The 19,659-nt window shown below is 41.0% G+C and overlaps 1 protein-coding gene across 1 annotated transcript; it reads left to right on the top strand.

Annotated features, from left to right (window-relative positions):
- The first annotated feature begins 448 nt into the window (after window positions 1-448).
- aff3 (AF4/FMR2 family, member 3) lies at window positions 449-18,499 on the top strand. The gene is made up of 19 exons (XM_063888607.1): window positions 449-593; window positions 2,481-2,525; window positions 5,767-5,841; window positions 6,837-6,870; window positions 6,981-7,038; window positions 7,684-7,735; window positions 8,519-8,553; window positions 8,777-8,987; window positions 10,925-12,814; window positions 13,329-13,456; window positions 13,591-13,747; window positions 14,017-14,117; window positions 14,205-14,268; window positions 15,215-15,351; window positions 15,430-15,501; window positions 15,622-15,715; window positions 16,127-16,179; window positions 16,302-16,507; window positions 17,383-18,499. The coding sequence occupies exons 1-19, from the start codon at window positions 522-524 to the stop codon at window positions 17,502-17,504; spliced, it is 3,606 nt and encodes a 1,201-aa protein (XP_063744677.1). The 5' UTR covers window positions 449-521; the 3' UTR covers window positions 17,505-18,499.
- The last annotated feature ends 1,160 nt before the right edge of the window (window positions 18,500-19,659 follow it).

Here is a 19,659-nt window from a genome sequence, read left to right as displayed (position 1 = left end):
TAAAAAGCTATAAAAAGAATAATGAGAACATGTTTTTGATGCGTGTTAACATTGAATGCTTTTATCTATAGGTGTTTGCTAGCACTATTAGCCTGCTTTATCATATCAATGCTGCTCACAGCCTTTTGTGATGCCCCCTAGTGGCCAAAAAAACAAACCCATTTATGAAAATGTTATCGACTCCATAATTCATAGCATCGTCTGTAAATAGAACGGGTGTCATACAACGTACGAAATCACACATTGTCTTGTATATTTGGTAGCTCTGACATCAGAAATACGGCTTTATAAAAGGACCGACAGTGTGAACATCAACCGGGCTGCCCTGAGTCGTGATATCCCCGCGTGTGTCATCTCTGACGTTGTTACTGGCCCGCCTACATCCCCCCTCTGTCTCACCCAGTGACACACACACATACATTCTCCAGCAGCGAGGAGGGAGGAGAGGCACCGCTGCAGCTGCTATCAGCGAGTCCACACTGGCATGGACCCCGGAGGAGAGCGTTGACCATCCCGGAACCATGCCTACTGTCCTCGGCGACAAAGGGAAACTTTCCATCGTCTGTTTTCTGATCAGATGCGCATATTCTCAGGTGAGAGAAAGAGAGATACAGAGTGCATGGAGGGTGGATTTTAGCTTACTTAAATAGCATCTTGGATAGGTCTTGAGATAATGTTCTTGCACAAAACAAATGCATGTTTGAAGTCATGAAATGTTAAGTTTTTAAGAATACTGCATAACTTCAGATGAGGATCCATGCAGAGTAGTGCGTTCTGCTCCTGCTATGCACATAAAGGTTGCAATTTAAAAATCTGTTTTCAGATTTGTCTTAAAAGCATGTAAGACAGATGAATAGAAGCTGGGAATTAGCATGACTTCATTAATTGCTGGTTCTTTGAACTTTGTAAAGGATAATTCCTGCTCAGTAGTGTTTTGTGTGCTCCTGCTATGTTCATAACGATTGCAATTTTTAAAACTGTTTTCAGATTTGTCTTAAAAACATGCAAGACAGATGAAATAGCTGAATAGAAGATGGAAAATGAGCATGACTTCAGTAATTGCTGATGCTTTAAGAATGCAACAGGTGGCTGGTAGTGTACTTTGCTTGCATGCTGCTTGCTGCAGGTGTTTTGATGGATTGTGGTTTGTTTGGCCCCTGGGGAGTTTACTCATCTGGGTATTGCACCAGAGATGTAGCCCGCGGTGCCATTTGAAACACATTGCTCATGATAATATCCACTCTAATGGACGTGTGAGTGTAAAGTGAGGAAGCAGGCCAGGTTTTTTTGTATGCATTACCACAGGGAGTAAAATACTGGCTGTCTGTGCTTATGTTTTTTATTTGGCTCCTAGGGCCCCATAAACTGTCTTGGGGCTGTTATAATCAGACATTATTTTACACACACACTGTTTTCCATCCGCAGGCTAAGAGTCCAGTCACTCAGACACTGACCTTAGTGAGTCATGCATGCATAAGGAGACAGTTTCACACACACAAGCATGCTGCACTACACACACATTTTCTTCTGTGCATACTTATGCTGCACAGAAGACAGAGTGGGGCATATGAAAAGGAGCAAATCACCAAAAGAGCAAATCACCAATACAAAGGAATCTTAAAGATATTAAATATCTATAAGAAAGTAGAAGGAGAATCTTCAGTAGATGAGATCAACAAAGAAATAGAGAATTATTAAAGCTCAGCTAAACTTGGCATGAAAGAGGAAGTAGAGGCAACTATTTGTTGCTACTCATTTTTGCAGGTTCATCTGTTTGCACACAAAACCCAGAGTCAGAATGAAACACATTCCCACATACATAAAGCACCAACAGATGCACACACAGTTGTGTAAAGTATTTCTCTTTTCTCTTTATTCTTGAGTAACATTGCTCTCAGCTTTCGTGCCTAAGAGTCAGGGATGAATTTGAATTGTGAGCTGAATTGTGAAAAAGGGGAGAAAATGTGGGGGAGGCGGGAGAGCGGGGTTAACTAACACGGATGGAAACAGAAAGTTCCTTGCAACGGAATCAGCATCCGTCTGATCATCTGCAGCTGTGATTTCTAAGATGTGAGTCATCAACACACTTTCAACCTCTTCTCAACTCTCACAATTACTCTCTGTGTGTGGGAGATTTTAAGGATTATAGCACAGTGCGACGCAGTGTTGTGAGATGTTGCAGCAAAAAGGCGGGAAACAGAAGTCCGAGAGGATTTTTAAGTGTTCATGTAGGTATGTTATCTTCCCTTAGAGAAGTTTCCATCTACATTTATTAGATTTGTGAATTTTAGGTGAGACAATGTTATTTAGATGATCAAATATGGGTTGTGTGCAACAACATTTCTCACCTTAATCTTGTCTAGTTGATGGCATGCGTCTGTTATTCTTACATTTCACGAAATCTGTCAGATTCCTCGTCAATCCTGACTTCCTGCGATGTTCTGATTATTAAACGTCATCTCCGTTTTTCTGCTGTACAGGTAACAAGAAGCCAACACATCATCTGTGCCAAAGATATTCTGGAGGTAAGAAATGTGGCTGCTATTCTAAAAGTATTGACTTTGATGTTTGCTTTTGTTCATTATTAAAAAGTATGGTAATCAGAGCAGCAGTAAATGACTGTGAACATGTGCAACATTCAGATTAATCCTGTATTCCCTCATTAAAAGTAGTCATATTGTGGGGAAAATGTTCAGCTTTTTATTTGGCTTTTGGTAGATCTTTTTCAAGGTTTGATCCATTTGAAGAGTCACTGAATAGAATAATTGCAGCATTGTTGCTCAGAGGAGGAAATACTAGCAACATGTAGAGCTGCAATGAATGATCCGTTGATTAATTTAATCATTAGACAAGTCATTTACTTATGAAAAGTCAGAAAATTGTGAAAAAGGTTGATTTAAGTTTCCTAGAATCTAAGGTGACATCTTGAAAACTCTTGTTTTTTCTTACCAACTGTACAACACCCAATAATCTTGCATTTGAAATAACAGAAAACAGCACATCTTGACACCAGATATGGGGAAATCAGAGAATGTATTGTGTTTACTAGTCTATCAATTAAAGAAAAACTGAAATTGCTCACTTTGGAGAAGCTGAAACCTTAGAATGTTTGAAAAAGGTCAATCAAAAAAACATCAAAAGGTGGCAAATACATATATTGATCTGCTTCTGAAGTTTTTCGAGGTCTCACGGTCCTATTTTCCCTTTTATGTTGGAGGTTTTACAATGCAGAGAATCATTGTGTCCTGTCATCAGCAGCGTGGGACAGGTAGGAGGAGCAGAAGAGGAGAATAGAGATACAAACATGTGGTGGAAAAGGGAGGGAGGAAGATAGCAACACATAATGCTCCACCCGGGAGACCTTGTTGTTGTTGGAGGAGGAGAAGGGCTGGTGTCCTTGGTGACCGAGGGAGGAAAGATAATGAAGTGAAAGGAAGAACACGAGAGGAAACAATTTCCCTCCAGGGTTTACTGCAGAGCGAAGAGGAGGAAGAAAAAGCTTTTGAGTCACCTGCCAGGATCATAAAAATGTGTCATCTCAGGAGCGTCTTTGGATTTGAATGACTGAGCAGAGTCCCAGAAGAGTTGAAGCAATAGTTTGACATTTTGTGAAATGTGCTTTCTTACCGAGAGTTTGAAAGTAACACCGATACCACTCTTAAGTCTGTTGACATAAATAGCCAACACCAAACAACCTGCAGCTGCGGCTCTTACTAACTATGATTATCATTATTTATCTATTTTTCGGATACTCTATATTTAAATTAATCTTTGATCTAAATAATGTCATAAAAAGTTTTAAATATCCGTTCGTCTAAATCCATGGTGATCCAAGGTCCAAAACCCAAAGATAGTCACTTTAATATGATATAAAATGGAACAAATCAGGAAATCTCCACATTTAAGAGGCCAAAAAACGCTATTTTCTGCAATATTTGCTGGAAATATTACGTGAAAAAAAGAATCTAATTTCTAAATAGTTTACTTTTATCGATTAGCTTATTGTTGCATCCTACTGCCTACGAGTACTTCTAAACTTGCTCATTTTTATGTGGTATTACCCTTTGTAGTTTAAAATGTACCAGACACAGTGACTTCTGATTAGCTAAGCTAAGCTAACCTGGCTTCTGGTTATAGCTTCATATTTACCATACAAATAAGTGAGTGCTATCAAACTAGTCATCTAACTCTCTGCAAGCCAGAGAAAAAAAGCACATTTTCCAAAATCATGAACTATTCCTTTAACGTATCCCGATCTGCACTCACCGAAACATCCTCAGACTTACAAGCTGATAAACAGTGATCTTTTCCAGAGCATGCTCACTGTTTTAGCAGTGTTTAAACCTTGTGCTATCCTAATTGAGGGCTCCTCACACACACAATACAACATGTTAAATGAATGGTACAAAATCAGGCGGTTTTTGTCAGCATCCATGAGGCCTGTTTTGTCTGAGAGGGACTGCGGGCAATCTAATCAGTAGAGATTATAATCAGAGCCGGAGCTAAGACACTGAATGCAGAGCTCTCTCCATGCGGCTGCTTCACTCTCATGTACCGTGCGGTGAGACGTAAAAAAGGAAACAGGGTCAATTTTTTTAATAGTCCAGGTGCATACTCATGTGTAATCATCACTGAGCTGTGAGCATGCACCACATGTATAGGAAATATGAAATGATTATCCTTTTCAACTCATTATGCTTAGCGAACACTGCTTTGTTGACTCAAAAGTGCTCAAAACCTTCAAACCTCTGCTGAGCCAACATCATCCCCTTTCATATAAAGATTTGATATCAACATTGAGAGATGACAGCCTTTTTGGGAAGTAGTTGTAGTTATTATATTTGTAGGACAGAGTTTGCAAAATAGGGAGCCAGATTCGTGACGGTAAAGTAATGGTTGTTAAGGCACAACAACAAAGGACCTGTGTGCTGAAAGTTGACTGAGCCGATACTCTGCTAGTGTTTCTTACAGGCTTAATCTGTTCTGAGCTTATTTCAACACTATTAAATATCGCAAAGTTGTCAATAATATCCACCTCCAATGTGCTTCAGTTCTTCTGCTGCTTTCCCTTCTTCTTTACTCTGATTTTAACTGCTGCACTGGTTAGTAATTATGACTTTTGTGGCAAGAGACACTAGACATCTTTACTGTTCATTCCCCCGCCCAACGTGTAAAAAGTGTTTTGATTAGCTGTCTTGGTTTCCACCTTTGAAAAAGCTAAGTGACTTGACAGTCTGCTTAAACCGGTCCTCTAAGAATTTATAATCATGCAAAAGTTAATAACGTCACATGTTCAGCTGAAACTGTGTAATTGGTTAACAAACAGATACAATAAAGTCAGTGTAAGTTTTTCACTGATACACAAATCAAAACACTCCAAAATAGCTACAAAAAATAGCTAATGCAGATACTTGAAATACCTGGATAAAACATAAAGCTGGAGATCAAACTAAAAGAAAACAAAATGATTGCACGGAAATCTTGATAGTGCACATTCCCACAGCAACCATAAAACACACATCCAGACACTGACCGTTATTTATACTCAGCCACACTCCCCCTGGTGGGGAGGAGCAGCTCTGATAACAGCTCTCAGCTGTCAGATGAGGCTCTCTGCACTGTACAGAGATAAATTGATCCTACATGAAGTAACAATGAAGATAGTACGAGTAAGAGATTTAGCAAGCCTGGAGTTTCTACATGTGAGGAACATCAATCACAGTGGCATCTCACAACTCACCTCTGACCCTTCTATCGTCTGCACAGGACATGACTCAGTCCTGGACGTCCCAGCATGCCTTAGGGGGAAACCAGGCCCAACACATCCTCTACAACCCTAAGGTATGTCTGTGTGTGTGTGTGTGTGTGTGTGTGTGTGTGTGTGTGTGTGTGTGTGTGTGTGTGTGTGTGTGTGTGTGTGTGTGTGTGTGTGTTTATCTTGGATAATTAAAGGGAAAACTTCTATGATTTAAAAGTTTCCCCAGGTCTTGGGATTATACTGCTTATGTGAAAACAGTAGTTTTAAACATGTTTGGCTCAAGAGGGATATACATGTCTGATGAATTGATTCACACTTGAGTCAGTGTTGGTTTAGGCTGAGTTTGGAAATGAAAACAATCTGGAGGAGTGGAGTTAGAAACATGAGAGTTTACCTGCTTTATGTATCCTGCTCCTCATCTCTGCTGCAGATTAGCATCTCGAGGCTACATTAGCTGCTAGTAGCATAACTTCTTCTTCTTCTTCTTCTTCTTCTTCTTCTTCTTCTTCTTCTTCTTCTTCTTTTTTGAGGTTAATTGGCAGTTTAGAACCATATATTTGCTGCATTTGCGCCACCTATTGGACTGGAGTGTGGGGCAGTAGGTTGGCAGGAAACCAAACATAAACAAAACTGGTATCCCTCTATTATACTGGTTGCTCTTAACAAATTATTTAAAACTTTGTATTCTTTCTCTTATGTCTTTTCTAGCAATTCCTTATTTTTCATCATTTGTTGCTTTGAGGCTTTTAGTACGTTGTTCTGTTTACTACAGTGTGGTCATAATCCAGTGTTTGATTTAATCCTGTGCATCCTACATTAGCAAAACACAACCTTATCTCTGAAGTCTGCAATCTGTTGCATTGTGGGTAATGTAGGCACCAGGTTGTGACATGGACGTAAAATGCATGCAATAAAAAGGCCAATATCAGTAATTCTGTTGCATTGACTTTTATATGTTTTAACTGTCCATCGTGCATCCGACATACACTTACACTTTAGTGTAGGGCTAAATCTGTATGTACTCTTTTGGGCATGTAAATAAAAGTTTTTGTTAACTGTTTTTTCCTTCTATCCAAAGGAAGCAAAACTACTGACTGCACAACAAAGACAAAGTATGTTCTGATACTGTTGCTTGTCTGAGATGTTCAATAATTTCCATTTGGCTCTCCTTGGATATATTTTTGTCGCCTGGTTTTAAATATGTTTTCTCTCTCTCTGTGAGGTCGGGGGGATGTGCAGCTTCGAGTGACCCGTCACCCTCATGTGGCACCTCACAAATCGTAAGTGGGTAATGAGGGAACATGATCCACTGAGGGTCATCAAACACAGACGATATTATATCTCACTTATAACTTGTGTTCTCTTCTCAGTTACTTTTATAAAATCAGATGCAAATCTCAAACATAATGTTGTGTATAGCCTCAGGGAGAAGCATGAATGAGAGTGAAGGTGATTCACACGCAGAGTCGGTCATCACAGTGTTTCAGGCGACATAACAAAGGTCAGGTCAGAGGTCGGCTCGCATTCCTGAGAGATGTTAGACGAGAGAGATGTGCTCCCGTTTGTTACATCTTCACTTCCTCTTTTTACTGTGAAACACATGTTCACTGTTGTAGACCCACTGCGTGACCCACGTTATCACGCATTATCACGCAGCCTTTGTTAGCATAACATTTTCAAATTGTTTAGGGCATTTTCTTTTCACAAATTCAACTTGATTGTGGTTAGTTCAATTCATCAACAAAACAAAAACAATGGATTAGTGCATTTAGGGAGCTCATACCGAACAAGATATTGAACATTTTACTATAATGACCCTTTTTTATTTCAAAATGAATAGCAGTAATAATCTTCATAGCTAAGTGTTAAAGGTCTTTTAATGGTCTTATCATCTGTGTGTTGTTTGTTTGTTTGTTTGTTTGCAGAATGCTTGTTGATGACCTGAAGCTGAGCAGTGATGAAGATGACGCTCAAAGGGTAGGTCACTTTCAAAGGGCTTTGTTGATACTATTTCTATATTGCTAAACTTTTGTTTTATTGACTTATCATAGGATTTATATGCATGGATTTACATATTTTATGTATGAATATACTTAAGCAGCAGGGTTTGCCCTACCATTATACTGTAAGACTTGGGTGCACTGTGCAGCTCTCTATGCCTCAGTGCCAAAGTTTTAGTGCAATGTTTACAATCCCCAAGAGTCAATGTTGTGCTATGTGTAATGTGTGGTATATTTGATCTTTTACCATTTATTAATTTAGTATATTTTCATCATATCAGTGGAATGAAATGGCATTAACATGACGATAACACCATAATTCATAATCATTTTTGAGGCAACATTTTGTCCAACCCAAGTTGTTATTGTGACAGGTATGAAAAGCGTGGGCCAGATGTTTGTCATGACAAAACTTAATAACTTAATGGTTTTGACCTGCAGTAAGCCAGACATACCTTCATGCTATTGTGCATACTGTAAGAGGCATGCAGACAAGTGAGAGAGTACAAGAGAACAGAAAGAGAAAGCTAAATACTTTGATAACGCCCAGTTATTTGGCTGCTCCTTCTGACGGCTGCCTGCTTTTCTTGTTTTGTTTAATGATGTGTAAACACACCCATATGTAGATTGACAGAAGTGCTGCAACTGTTCATGTACTTGCTACTTATCATATGAGGAGCATCAGAGGAAACACATCGATAGTAGCAAACTGTTCACTAAACTGCTGGATGACAAGTTTCTTTGTTTTGTGTTCCTGAAGGCAACTCATGAGTCAGCTCCCTGGGACGGACACAGGTACTTGATTACAAACAACATGGATATAACCTCTGGATGTTTGTCTGTAAAACTGTGTGACTAACTGTGTGTGTGTGTGTGTGTGTGTGTGTGTGTGTGTGTGTGTGTGTGTGTGTGTGTGTGTGTGTGTGTGTGTGTGTGTGTGTGTGTGTGTGTGTGTGTGTGTGTGTGTGTGTACGAACGCTGACCCCTCTCGTGTGTTTGTGTGTGTGTTGACGGACAGCCTGTCAGCACAGCGAGCACACACACATGGCAGGAGGGTGAGACATTCCAGCTCTGACTCTTCAGGCTCGGACTCCAGCGTCGAGTCTTGCAGCAGCAGCAGCAGCAGCAGCAGCCTTCACTCCCGCAGCCGGAGCCCGGACCCTCACCCAAACCCTCACCCAGATCCTCACCCAGAGCCTGCATCCCCGCCGCCCTGCAACAACACAGAGGTATCAACACTGAGCCTCCTCTTTATCTCCTTTATCCATATCTGTGTCTTCCTCTGGTTGAATTCTCTGCAGGGAGCGGTGGCCTCGAGGCGGTTGACGGCAGGTGTGGGGAGGGACGGAGGAATGAGGAATGCAACTGATTTAGAGAGGAAGAGGAGGAGGAGGGTGAGGTAGCTCTGGGAATTAGTGCCTGGGTGTCATGTCAACAGGCTCAGTCGTAGAGAGGAAAGCCCTCGGGAGGTGGAAGTCATCAATACTCAACAGTTCATGTTGACATCTGCAACTGGAGTCACCTTTGCTTTCAAAACACACAGAGAATCTGCACTACTTGCATATTAACTTAGAAAAATACTGAGGTGTAGTTAAGGGGCATTGTGGGGGTTGTGCTATGTGGGGAATGAAGGGGAAACCTGCTCCTCTTTTATGAATGGAAAGCCCTGTATAACACAGACTGTATTACTACACATGCACTACATCGGGCCCCAATGTAGAGAGAGGGAGGGTGTGGAGCTGGTGTGGCGGCGGGGGTGCACACCATGTGTTTTTCATTTACGTGGACTGTTTAAATGTCTCCCGAGCAAGAGAGGGGGGTTGGAGTTATGGAGGCAGCAGAGTTCCAGGTAGTAGAGAGAGAAAGAGGGAGGGACAGAAAAAGCAAGAGGGAGGGCGGTCGAGACGGTACAAGAGATGCAGTGTCTTCTCTGGAAAAGAGGGCGCGGGATCTGGGGAGGGGGGGTGGGGGGTCACTGTTTGACTTGAGGAGCAGAGGTTTAATTTAGTTCCTGGTCAGCGACGAGAGGAAAAGAGAACCAGAGAGAGAGAGAGGGAGAGAGAGAAAGAAAGAATTTTGCTCCCTGGCCGTGAGTATCCTCTTTTGTTTTGTGGAAATCTTTCTCATTTTTAGTCACCAAGCAAGTTGTTAAGCAAACATTAAGTGAGTCACTTGGCATAATTGGATGGGGGTTGAGCGACTGTAAGCACAGATGTGGACTGTGAGTGAGTAGACTATTCTAAGAGGGTCCATTGGAACTTTTAGACAACCACTTTTTAGACATGAGTCATACTCCAGGTTGGTCTTTTGGAGCTTGAATTGTTGTGTTTTATAGCAGCTGAGTCATGGATTGTTTGTAATGTGCATGTTTAAGGTTGTTGTTTAGTGAGGATGTTGTGTGATGTGTGTCAGTCCTCTCATGGGTTAATGTCTCTACTTGCACCTTGTCATCTCTGACCCTCCACATTAAAACACATGTGTACAGTGGTGGAATGTACGTCCTGTACTTAAGTACAACGTTGGGGTGCTTTTACTTTACTTGGGTACGTTTTTTTTGTTGCTTTGTTACACTTCTACTTATAATTCAGAACTAATACTCAACTTTGACTTTAAAATGATCGCAATCATAATTATATTACAAAGGTAAGTTATCATCCTTCCTTTTGACTTACTTTACTTTTACATTGATTAAAAAACTCTTGTTTTCTTTAGACTTGCACTAAGAATATTTGTTCCTAAAATCATCTTTTAGTTTCAATAATTCAAAGACAGAAACACACTTTATTTACTTCTTTGTCTCAATATAGATTAGTTATTCAGACAGATTTGTTCAAATTAAAAACAGGTTGATTTCTACGGCTTTAATAGATTTTTTAGGAACCAAATACAACCAGAGATTAAACTTCCTCTATAGAATATATATATAAGTTAAAATGATCTGTTTTTCAACCGTTTCCAGCACTAAAATTCTCCTTGCACATAATATATCTCTACAATAGTCCAGTAAAAAAGACAAATTTGTCATTTTTTCCCACTTAACCACTTTTTACATGTTGCTGGTTCTTCCTATTATAAAGATACTTGGCTCTGATTTTTAAGCCTCACGATTATATTCATCTATTCTGACTCAATATTTCATATTTCTCTCTTCTTTTCTGCTTTTTAGACTGATCACCCCCCTGCGGCTCAGTGGCAGTTGGATAAATGGCTGAAGACTTCCCGGAAAAAATCCACCAGCAGTGACCAGGGTCCCGCCCAGATCATCCCAGGCCGTCTTCCCTCTCTTCCCACTCACAGAGCCCCATCTCCAGCCCGATCCTGGGACACCAATCGGGAATACAGCCCCAGCCAGAGTCCTATCCCCAGCCCACAGTTCAACTACAGCCACAACAACAGCCCCCTCCCCAGCCCGGGTTACAGCTTCTGCCCGAGTCCAAGTCCGTTCCCTAGCACCTGCCCAAGTCCCATCCCGAGCCTGGGTCACAGCCCAATCCCAAGTCCGGTTCCGAGTGTTTGCCCCAGTCCGTGTGGGAGCCCGAGAGCAAGTCGTAGCCCGAGCCCGATACCAAGAGACCCTCCAAGAAGCCCCAGTCCGAGCCTACCTGCTCCTTCAAGGGTCCGACACTACCCTGAGGTTCAGACGACACAACCCAGCCTTACAACCAATCCCCACAGGACGAAAAGTAGGCCATGGATTACCCCATTGCCTAACAGTGAAACCAAGAGCAAGCCTACAAACAGCACTCATCTTCATCAGCACAGGTCCAAGACTCGACCCCCGCAGGAGCAAGAGCAAAGCAAACATAAGACTTCTCAGAATCACAGCCACAAATCTAGACACAAGCCAAACTCACATCCAAGTTTTAAGGAGCTTTCTGAAGCTCCTAAAGCCAAACACACGTCTCATTTCCAACAAACTCAGGGCAGCAGATCCAACCACAAATCCAACCACAAGCCCAGGCCTTCGTTTGAGTCTAGCTTGCAACATAGCGCCATAACAGCAAAGCACTTAGTTCCCGTACGTCGTGAAACCAACTCTGGTCGCAGTTCTCATTCCCAATCTACCTCTAAAGCTGCGACTAATCCCACTACTGCGTTAAACTCTAGATCAAATCTTAACATAAAACCTAGAGCCAAGTCCTCAGAGGCCCCAGCTCCTGTGCATGTTACCCAAACAAAACCAACGCAGAAGAAACCTCAGTCCAAGGAACAGGAGGTGGAGCATAGAGACCATTTGGGCCAAGCTGAGGTGAGAAAACACGAGAGAAAAGAGGACAGACATCGGGAAAAACCTCAAGGGAAACAGGAGAGAAAGGAAGACAGGAGGCTGGCGGAGGAGCAGCTACTGAGACGTCCCTGGATCCACAGTTCAGCTGAAGAGGAGGAGGAAGAGGAGGAGGAGGAGGAGGGAGTGATAGAGAGGAGGAGAGAAGAAAGAGGGGAAAACAGGAGGAGGAGAGAGCAGCAACATCGCCTTGAATGGCAAACAGTGCAGACCAAGCAAAGAGTTCCCACAAATACCACGCAACGCCGACTTCAGGACGACTCACACAGGACAAAAAAGGGAGGCAGAAGTGAGGAAGAGAGGGAATTATCACCTCCTCCGTCCCATTCCCCATCTCCTCACAAAGCATCTTCCTGCTCTTCTCATTCAGAGTCAGAGTCTGAATATCAGGCTCCCATCACTAAAGTTCAAGCCGACTCCACCTCTCACAGGAAGCTCCCTAAAAGAGCAGGCAGGCCGGACGCCAGCAGGCCGAAGGTGGTGCAGCCCTCCGCAGGTAACCCAGGTGAGGGGGGGCAGAAGCTCTACACCCTGGTGCCGTTCGGGCGGAGCGAAAAAGCTACAGCTCCTTCGCAGAGAGGGCTGAGGAATCTGGTGGTGCACATAGACCTGTGTCTGCTGAAAAGAGTCCCTGACAGCACGACTACTTCCCCAGTTAAAAAACCCTCCTCCTCTTACTCCGCCTCTTCAGCAACTAAGGACAAGCAGAGAGAGGCAATGAAACACCTGTGCCTCCCGGAGACTGTGAAAGACGGCAAAAGGAAACGCAAGGTAGACAACGTGCATGTTTCCTCTCTGTTTAATTTGATGTGCGTCAATGGTGGACAGTCATGAAAAACAATTACTGAAATACTAATATATACTGAAATGAGTTTTACTCGGACGGAAAAATTGCAATTCAATCGACTGCATTCATTTGATCACTTTAGTTACTTGAAAGATTCCAATTTATAGTAAAAATATGTAATTACAACTATATTTTATTCACAAATATTATGGATAACCAAAACTTTACAGGCTACTCTGCAGTTTGTTAAGTAATTAAAATGAGCTTAAAAACTGTATTGCGGTAATAACTTTGATCCAATCCTATCATGTGTATTATTCTGAAATGGTCTTTGTGCATAATGGGTACTTTTACTTTTGATACTTTAAATATTTTGATGGTGAAGCTTGTACCTTTCAATGCAGGACTACTGTTTGAGTATTGACACACTGGTATTCCTCCTTTTTGTAATAATTGAGCTCAGTTTATTCTTCAAAGCATGCGTTTGTGTGTGTCCAGCTGGAGAATGGTGTGTCACACAGAGAAAGCAAGAGGAGTCTTCCCCATGCAACCGAACCGTCAGGACAAACTGAGCCTTCGTGTGTCACAGCTGAGCGCAACTTCGTGACGGAGACCTTGCACAATGGGTAAAAAAACAAACACATCACTTCGTCTCACATGTGCATTCATACTGTGTGCACAAACACAGGAGAATCTCTGTATTTACACAACAGATTACGTGTGTAGGTTTCAATGTATACATGTTTGTGTTTCTTTGCAGGTACTTGGAGGAGTATATGGACAGCAAGAGGCCGTTGTCTCCCCTGTCTCCACTGTCGGACAGCCCTGAGACCACCAAGCCCCCCCACAAAACAAAGACTTCTGAGCAGCTCCATGTCCACAAGAACAGAGACAAGAATCGAGATTCTGCTGTAAAGGTAATACAAAAACAGTACTGATACCCAAGCTTATTTGCAATGCTTTTCACTACATGGGCTTTAAAAATACACAACACTGGAAAACAGTTACACAAGAGAATACGAATTATAAATCCAAATGAAGATTTACGTAGCAGCACCAAGCAATTCCTTCACCTGTTTCTGAGCCTGAAGCTCCGAGTCGAACCAGGTCAAGGTACCAAGGTCAAGTTCATCCCAACTCCATTCCTAACAGTCTTTGGTTTGTTTCACCTCTTTTTCTTGTTCAGCCCAAGATGGAGGTGGAATGTGTCAAAGTGTCGAGACAGCCCCAACCACCCGAGTCCTGGGGCCCTGCAGGACACAGAGGGGCTGTGCCAAACAACGAAACGTGAGTATCACTTCACATCCCGAATCTGCTTTATGTTTGTCAGATGTACAAGATTACTTATATTCTCTGTATTTCTGTCCATCTCAGTCCACACCATGCTGAGTACTACTTGCATGAAGCTAAAAGGATGAAGCACCGTGCCGACGCAATGGTGAGTCCTTCATCTTTGACTGGGTATGATATGTCGACAGTGACGTAGAACTAGGTTACTGTACAATTGTTGAAGAGTGGTTAAGTTTGGCGGCCGTTTAATGTCTGTGTGTGTTCAGTAAGCAAGCACACAAAAACGTGTTTACACAGCATATTTGTTTCCAGGGAAGATACCATAAGCTTCACAGAGAAACATACAAACAGTACATACTGTAAAGTACACAGTATGTACTGTTGTACAGTACAGGGCCTTGGTAAACATGGTTTACCAAGGCCCTACATGTAGACGTAGGGCCTTGGTAAACCATGTTCTTGAGATGTAGGTTTTTTAATTGGTAGATCAAGGGCAGAATCAAAGAAACTATTGGGAATTATTATTCAATTATTAAAGATTTCTTTACCTACAATAGTCTATTACCCCGTTAAAATTCTCAACAAAAAACTGGTGAAAAGTTTAGTAAAAAGCTAAAAATCATCATTACTTCACCTATTATCCAGAAGTGGATTGCATTTTTTTTTTAATGAATGAATGAATTTTATTTTAAAGGTACTATGTACAGTTTAAAACATACACTAAATGCCACCATTCGCTAATTATCATCTGTATTCCCTACTTGCCAAGTGACTGCTGCCTGCTAAATGCTAATATTTCCACTGTGTCATGCATCTACTAGCTGGTCTGACATGACTCAGCGGACTTCAAAAAATGGAATATAGGAAAAAAGTGGTCACAAAGTTGTTTGAGCAAACTATGATGAAGCTAGGTTAGCCGTGCATGCAGTTTATGGGCTAAGCTAGGCCAAACACCTCCTGGGTAAATCTCTCTACTGATACACAGAGCTGAATGCACTTCGCCGAACCTATTCCTGTATGTTTTGGACCCTACAATATCAGAGTATTCCTTTTATGTTTACTCCTATCTTTGCTTTCGGATTTCTTATTTCCAGGTTGACAAGCTGGGGAAGGCTGTGAATTATGTGGACGCCGCTCTCTCCTTCATGGAATGTGGGAAAGCGATGGAGGAAGGGCCGCTAGAGGCAAAGTCTCCTTACACCATGTACTCAGAGACTGTAGAGCTTATCAGGTGAATTACACATCCATGTAACAACACACACATATGCATGAACTGCAGATCAATTGTCTAACCATGCTGTCTCTTCAGGTATGCCATGAGGTTGAAGAGCCACTCTGGTCCCGGGGCGAGACACGAAGACAAACAGCTGGCGGTGCTGTGGTGTGTAACTCATTTCCTCTGTTCACGCCACATCTATCATCACACAGGAGAACCTGCTTTTTCAGGACGGTTTGTCGCCTGTTTGAGTCTGTTTGACTTGTGTTGTCCTTTTGTCCACAGTTTCCGTTGCCTTGCACTTCTTTACTGGCAAATGTTTCGTTTAAAGAAGGACCATGCACTGAAATACTCCAAAATTCTGCTGGACTACTTTAAGGTATTTAATTATATTATAAAAAATATAAGTACATTTTAGGCTATACACTACAGGTAATCTAGGCATTGTTTTTTCAATTTTTGTTTTGTCATTTTCAAGAATTGGGCCTATTCTGCTTCCACAACAAGACTTCTTTCAGTCTATTTGATACAAAACTCAAATAAATGTGTCTTATTGTAAGTAATCAACCACAGGAAGTTTCGTCCTTGGGCGAAAAAAATGTCATACTCTGAGCCAGAAATCTCCACTCCAGTAACACTTACAGATACCAGACATTCCAGTTTCATTCCTATTATTTTCTAAAGGTGTTCTGTTATACTGTTATTTCATTTTCAGGCTCTTACATACTTTTGATAGAGTGTAAACCTTTGAATTTGGATGATTTTAACCTTCTTTATGGTTTCATTACAGAGTTCTCCCAAAGTGCCTTCTACACCACCAGCCTGTTGGAGTGACTCTGGGAAGTAGGTGGATATTCACTTTATATCACAGGCTATTGTTTGAATTCATTTGTGTGCAAGCATTGTAGCCGCTAAACCTCCATTGCTAGCCCCCACTCATGTTGTGCATGTGTTTTCACTCCCAGGGGAGAACAAGGCCCCCCAGATTCACTCTCACCCAATGGCAAACACCTCGGCCGGGGGTCACACGGGGGCAGCTCCTTCCCTTCTCACATCAGCATCCCCCATCGCATCCACCAGATGGCAGCCAACCACCTGAACATCACCAACTGTGTGCTGTACAGCTACGAGTACTGGGAGGTGGCAGACAACCTGGCAAAGGAGAATAAAGGTACACACAGACCATAAAGCATGATATTTGCGAAAATGTTGTTTACAGATTTACGTGAACACTTCATTTCATTTTTTATTTGGTCCACTTAACAACCAATATTAACGAGAAACATGAGAAAAAGACAATGAATGTACATTCGGTTTCCACCAAGTAAGGAAACCTGACACTTCATAAAAACTCTCAAAACGTATAAATATATAACGGTTAAATACATATATTTGAAGTGTATCATTTTTATACAATTCTTAAAACCTGTTTCTGATTCTGATTTATATCAGGGGTTTCAAAGCTTTTTCCTAATAGTATCCCTTTTATTTAATTGAGTTACCGGAAACCTCTGACTAATGTTGAGTAAAAATGTAATGGAAATCTTTTATTATAGTCAATGCATAACATTACCAGCACATAACAACTGGTAACTGTACAATTAATCCAAATAGTAATGCAATAACTAAAAATTGTTGATGAATTTTGAGCAAATGTTTTCCTCTTAATGTTATGCTATGCTATTTTTAGTTATGTTATGCTATGCTATGCTATGAGGTGCTATGCTATGCTAGGTAATGCTATGTTATGTTATGTTTTATCATGTTATTTCAAATCATTTGTATAACAATTCTTTATTTGTATTATGTTTTAACAACCATAATTACTTAATACAATACAATCCAGTGTTTTCTTCTCCTTAATGCTTGACTATTGACCTTCAAACTATCTGGTTGTTTTAAATGCATACTAAAACAATCCATGATGAGGCATGATAGCAGAAAGGAAAGGCTCTGCGAGTGTAATTTGTGTTCAGCTTTTCACTGTGTACTTGTGCTGTGAGAAACAGAAGTTTTAAAAACACTTTCTTCTTTTTTCCCTTTCAGAGTTCTTCAACTACTTGAATACGTTGTCTGGGCCTTTGACTCTTCACAGTAGCATCGCTCATGCAGTCCAATACACCAGACAGGCTCTGCAGTGGATACGCATTAGTGCCAAACTTAACTGACAAGGAGAGGATTTACTGTAACCTGCACACCGACCTCACAGAAGAGACAAGACTCTGGATCGCTATGCAGCAGACCGGACAGCACTGATGCCTCCTGAGCGTGTTAGAGTTGGATGAAATATCATGGAGCTTGAGCATCCTCATAGGATAGCTGGAGAGTTAACTGTGTGCAAAGCCTTTGGAAGGAGCAAGCTTGAACTACGTGCACCTTCTTCCTCATCATTGGATTCATCTGAAGAGCCGTTTCATAAATGAAGTCTTTAATTATTTGCCAAATGTCCCATGTTGAAGGAAACAGGACTCCACAGTAGTTTGTGAAATTCCACTTGTCCGGCCTTTTTCATACTTTGGAATTAATCATTATCCAGCAGACTGTTTATGTCGGAGCCAACTAAAAAGGAGAAGTTGTCAAAAAGAAACAAGACCAAATGAATCACATACCACTTTCTCCAAAGTGGGAAACTTGTCTCGATCTTTTTATAATGAAGGTTTTAATGACTCTTCTTTTTAAATCTCGGATATTTTCACTGTTATGTGTTTTTTTTTTTACTGTGCAATATCTGTTTTTATAAAAAAGAGAAATAAGGAAAATGTCCATTCAAGGTTCGTGTTATGCAAATTGTATTGAGTTATTGAGTTTGTTATGTAATTTAATGAATATTGAGGTTGAAGAGGTTACACACTTATTTCTGAGTGTATTGTCTTGCCCCCAACTTCTTCCAGCATGAATGACAGGTAACAAAACACCAACATGGAGTTGATAATCCTTTCTCTCTTTTCCATTTTTTATCTGAAGGATTACAATGTCATCTGTGGGTCAAGACATTCTCCAAATCTTCAGCTTATGAAAACCTCCTTAAAACATGGTGTTCTTCTTTCCCCTGTGCCTGACAATCAAACTGAATCGCTGTTTAAATGTCAAACATTTTAAGTTATTTGAATTGCTCACCAAATAAAACATGTGGGCAGTTATTCCGAGCTACGGAAGTGTTTAATTCTTGCAGCTACTGTTCAATTCTGTGACTTTTGCATACATTTTGTTAATTATTTATGAAAGAGAATGCCCCAAATACATCGAGTGATCCCATGTTCTCTGCAGAAAAACCTGGTCTTTACGTTATAATGCATGCACAGCTTTCTCCCTCAAACACATGAATAATTCTCACTCATCAATGTTTGGGAAAATCTCCTGAGCCTCCCACTGAATACCCAGCTCTTATTGTCTCAGTGTCCTTTTTTATGTCATTATATTCCTGATAACTTTGGTGGACGGTTGAATCGATTTATTGTCATATGTATGTGCTTTTATTGGAAAAGAAAGAGGCTATTTTGGGTTATTTCCCTCTCTCTTTCTCTGGATTTCTTTCTATAATTGACACACACAAACTCACACACCGGCGTGGGTGGCTGTGTACACGTGTGTGACTCAGACTCATTAAGTCGTTGTGCAGAGATCTCCCTCTATCTCTCTGAACATCCATCAATCACTCTCCGACACTCCATCACTGCATCTCTACTTCCTGCTGCACTGACACACAAAGTCGCGTATGAAACAGCATCAGCATCCGATGTCTGGTACCATAGCAACAGAGAACAGCCAATGAGGGGGCTCTTCAGGACACGACAAGCCCTGGGTCAATAGCATCATGGTGTTTTTTACTCTTTGAAAACGAGTTTAATGCCAATGAATACATTTTCTTTCACGGGATTATGACCGGGATTAAGATTTTTTTATCGTCCATAACATTTGCATAAAATGAAATGTGTCTCTCGCAATGGCATATTAGAGAATAATAAAACATGACAAATATGCATTTCAAAATATTGCTACAATATAACACTGTCCTTAATTTGAAGGTGACTGCTGGATCTGTTTGCAAATTGATACAGATCAAGTAGGCTTAATCATTTAATCTCTTCATGATTGTTTAGCATTCTTATAATTTACCCTTTGTTGCCTTTATTGATAAAAAAAGAAAAGAAGCTATTAATAGGAATTAGCCTCAATTAATTCAGGCATATACAAAAGACAAAAAAGAAAAGAAGCTTTGCTCTTAAGCATTACTCTTTTTCATTCTGGGCATTGATCGAATCTTCAGATTTATTTATAGCTTCTATATTTACGTAACAGGCAGTCTATGGTTCTGGCTCAGTG

Source organism: Eleginops maclovinus, chromosome 7 (genome assembly GCF_036324505.1).
Source record: "Eleginops maclovinus isolate JMC-PN-2008 ecotype Puerto Natales chromosome 7, JC_Emac_rtc_rv5, whole genome shotgun sequence".
Taxonomy (NCBI): domain Eukaryota; kingdom Metazoa; phylum Chordata; class Actinopteri; order Perciformes; family Eleginopidae; genus Eleginops; species Eleginops maclovinus.
Note: the sequence above shows the minus strand (reverse complement) of the source record. Positions and strands in the feature narration are given on the sequence as shown.

Bases quoted from the DNA above. Each gene is read 5' to 3' on its own strand.
- aff3 (XM_063888607.1), top strand. From the start codon at position 522: ATGCCTACTGTCCTCGGCGACAAAGGGAAACTTTCCATCGTCTGTTTT. The intron at 7,736-8,518 runs GTAGGTCACTTT...GTGTTCCTGAAG, and splicing joins ATGAAGATGACGCTCAAAGG to GCAACTCATGAGTCAGCTCC. The intron at 16,508-17,382 runs GTACACACAGAC...TTTCCCTTTCAG, and splicing joins CCTGGCAAAGGAGAATAAAG to AGTTCTTCAACTACTTGAAT.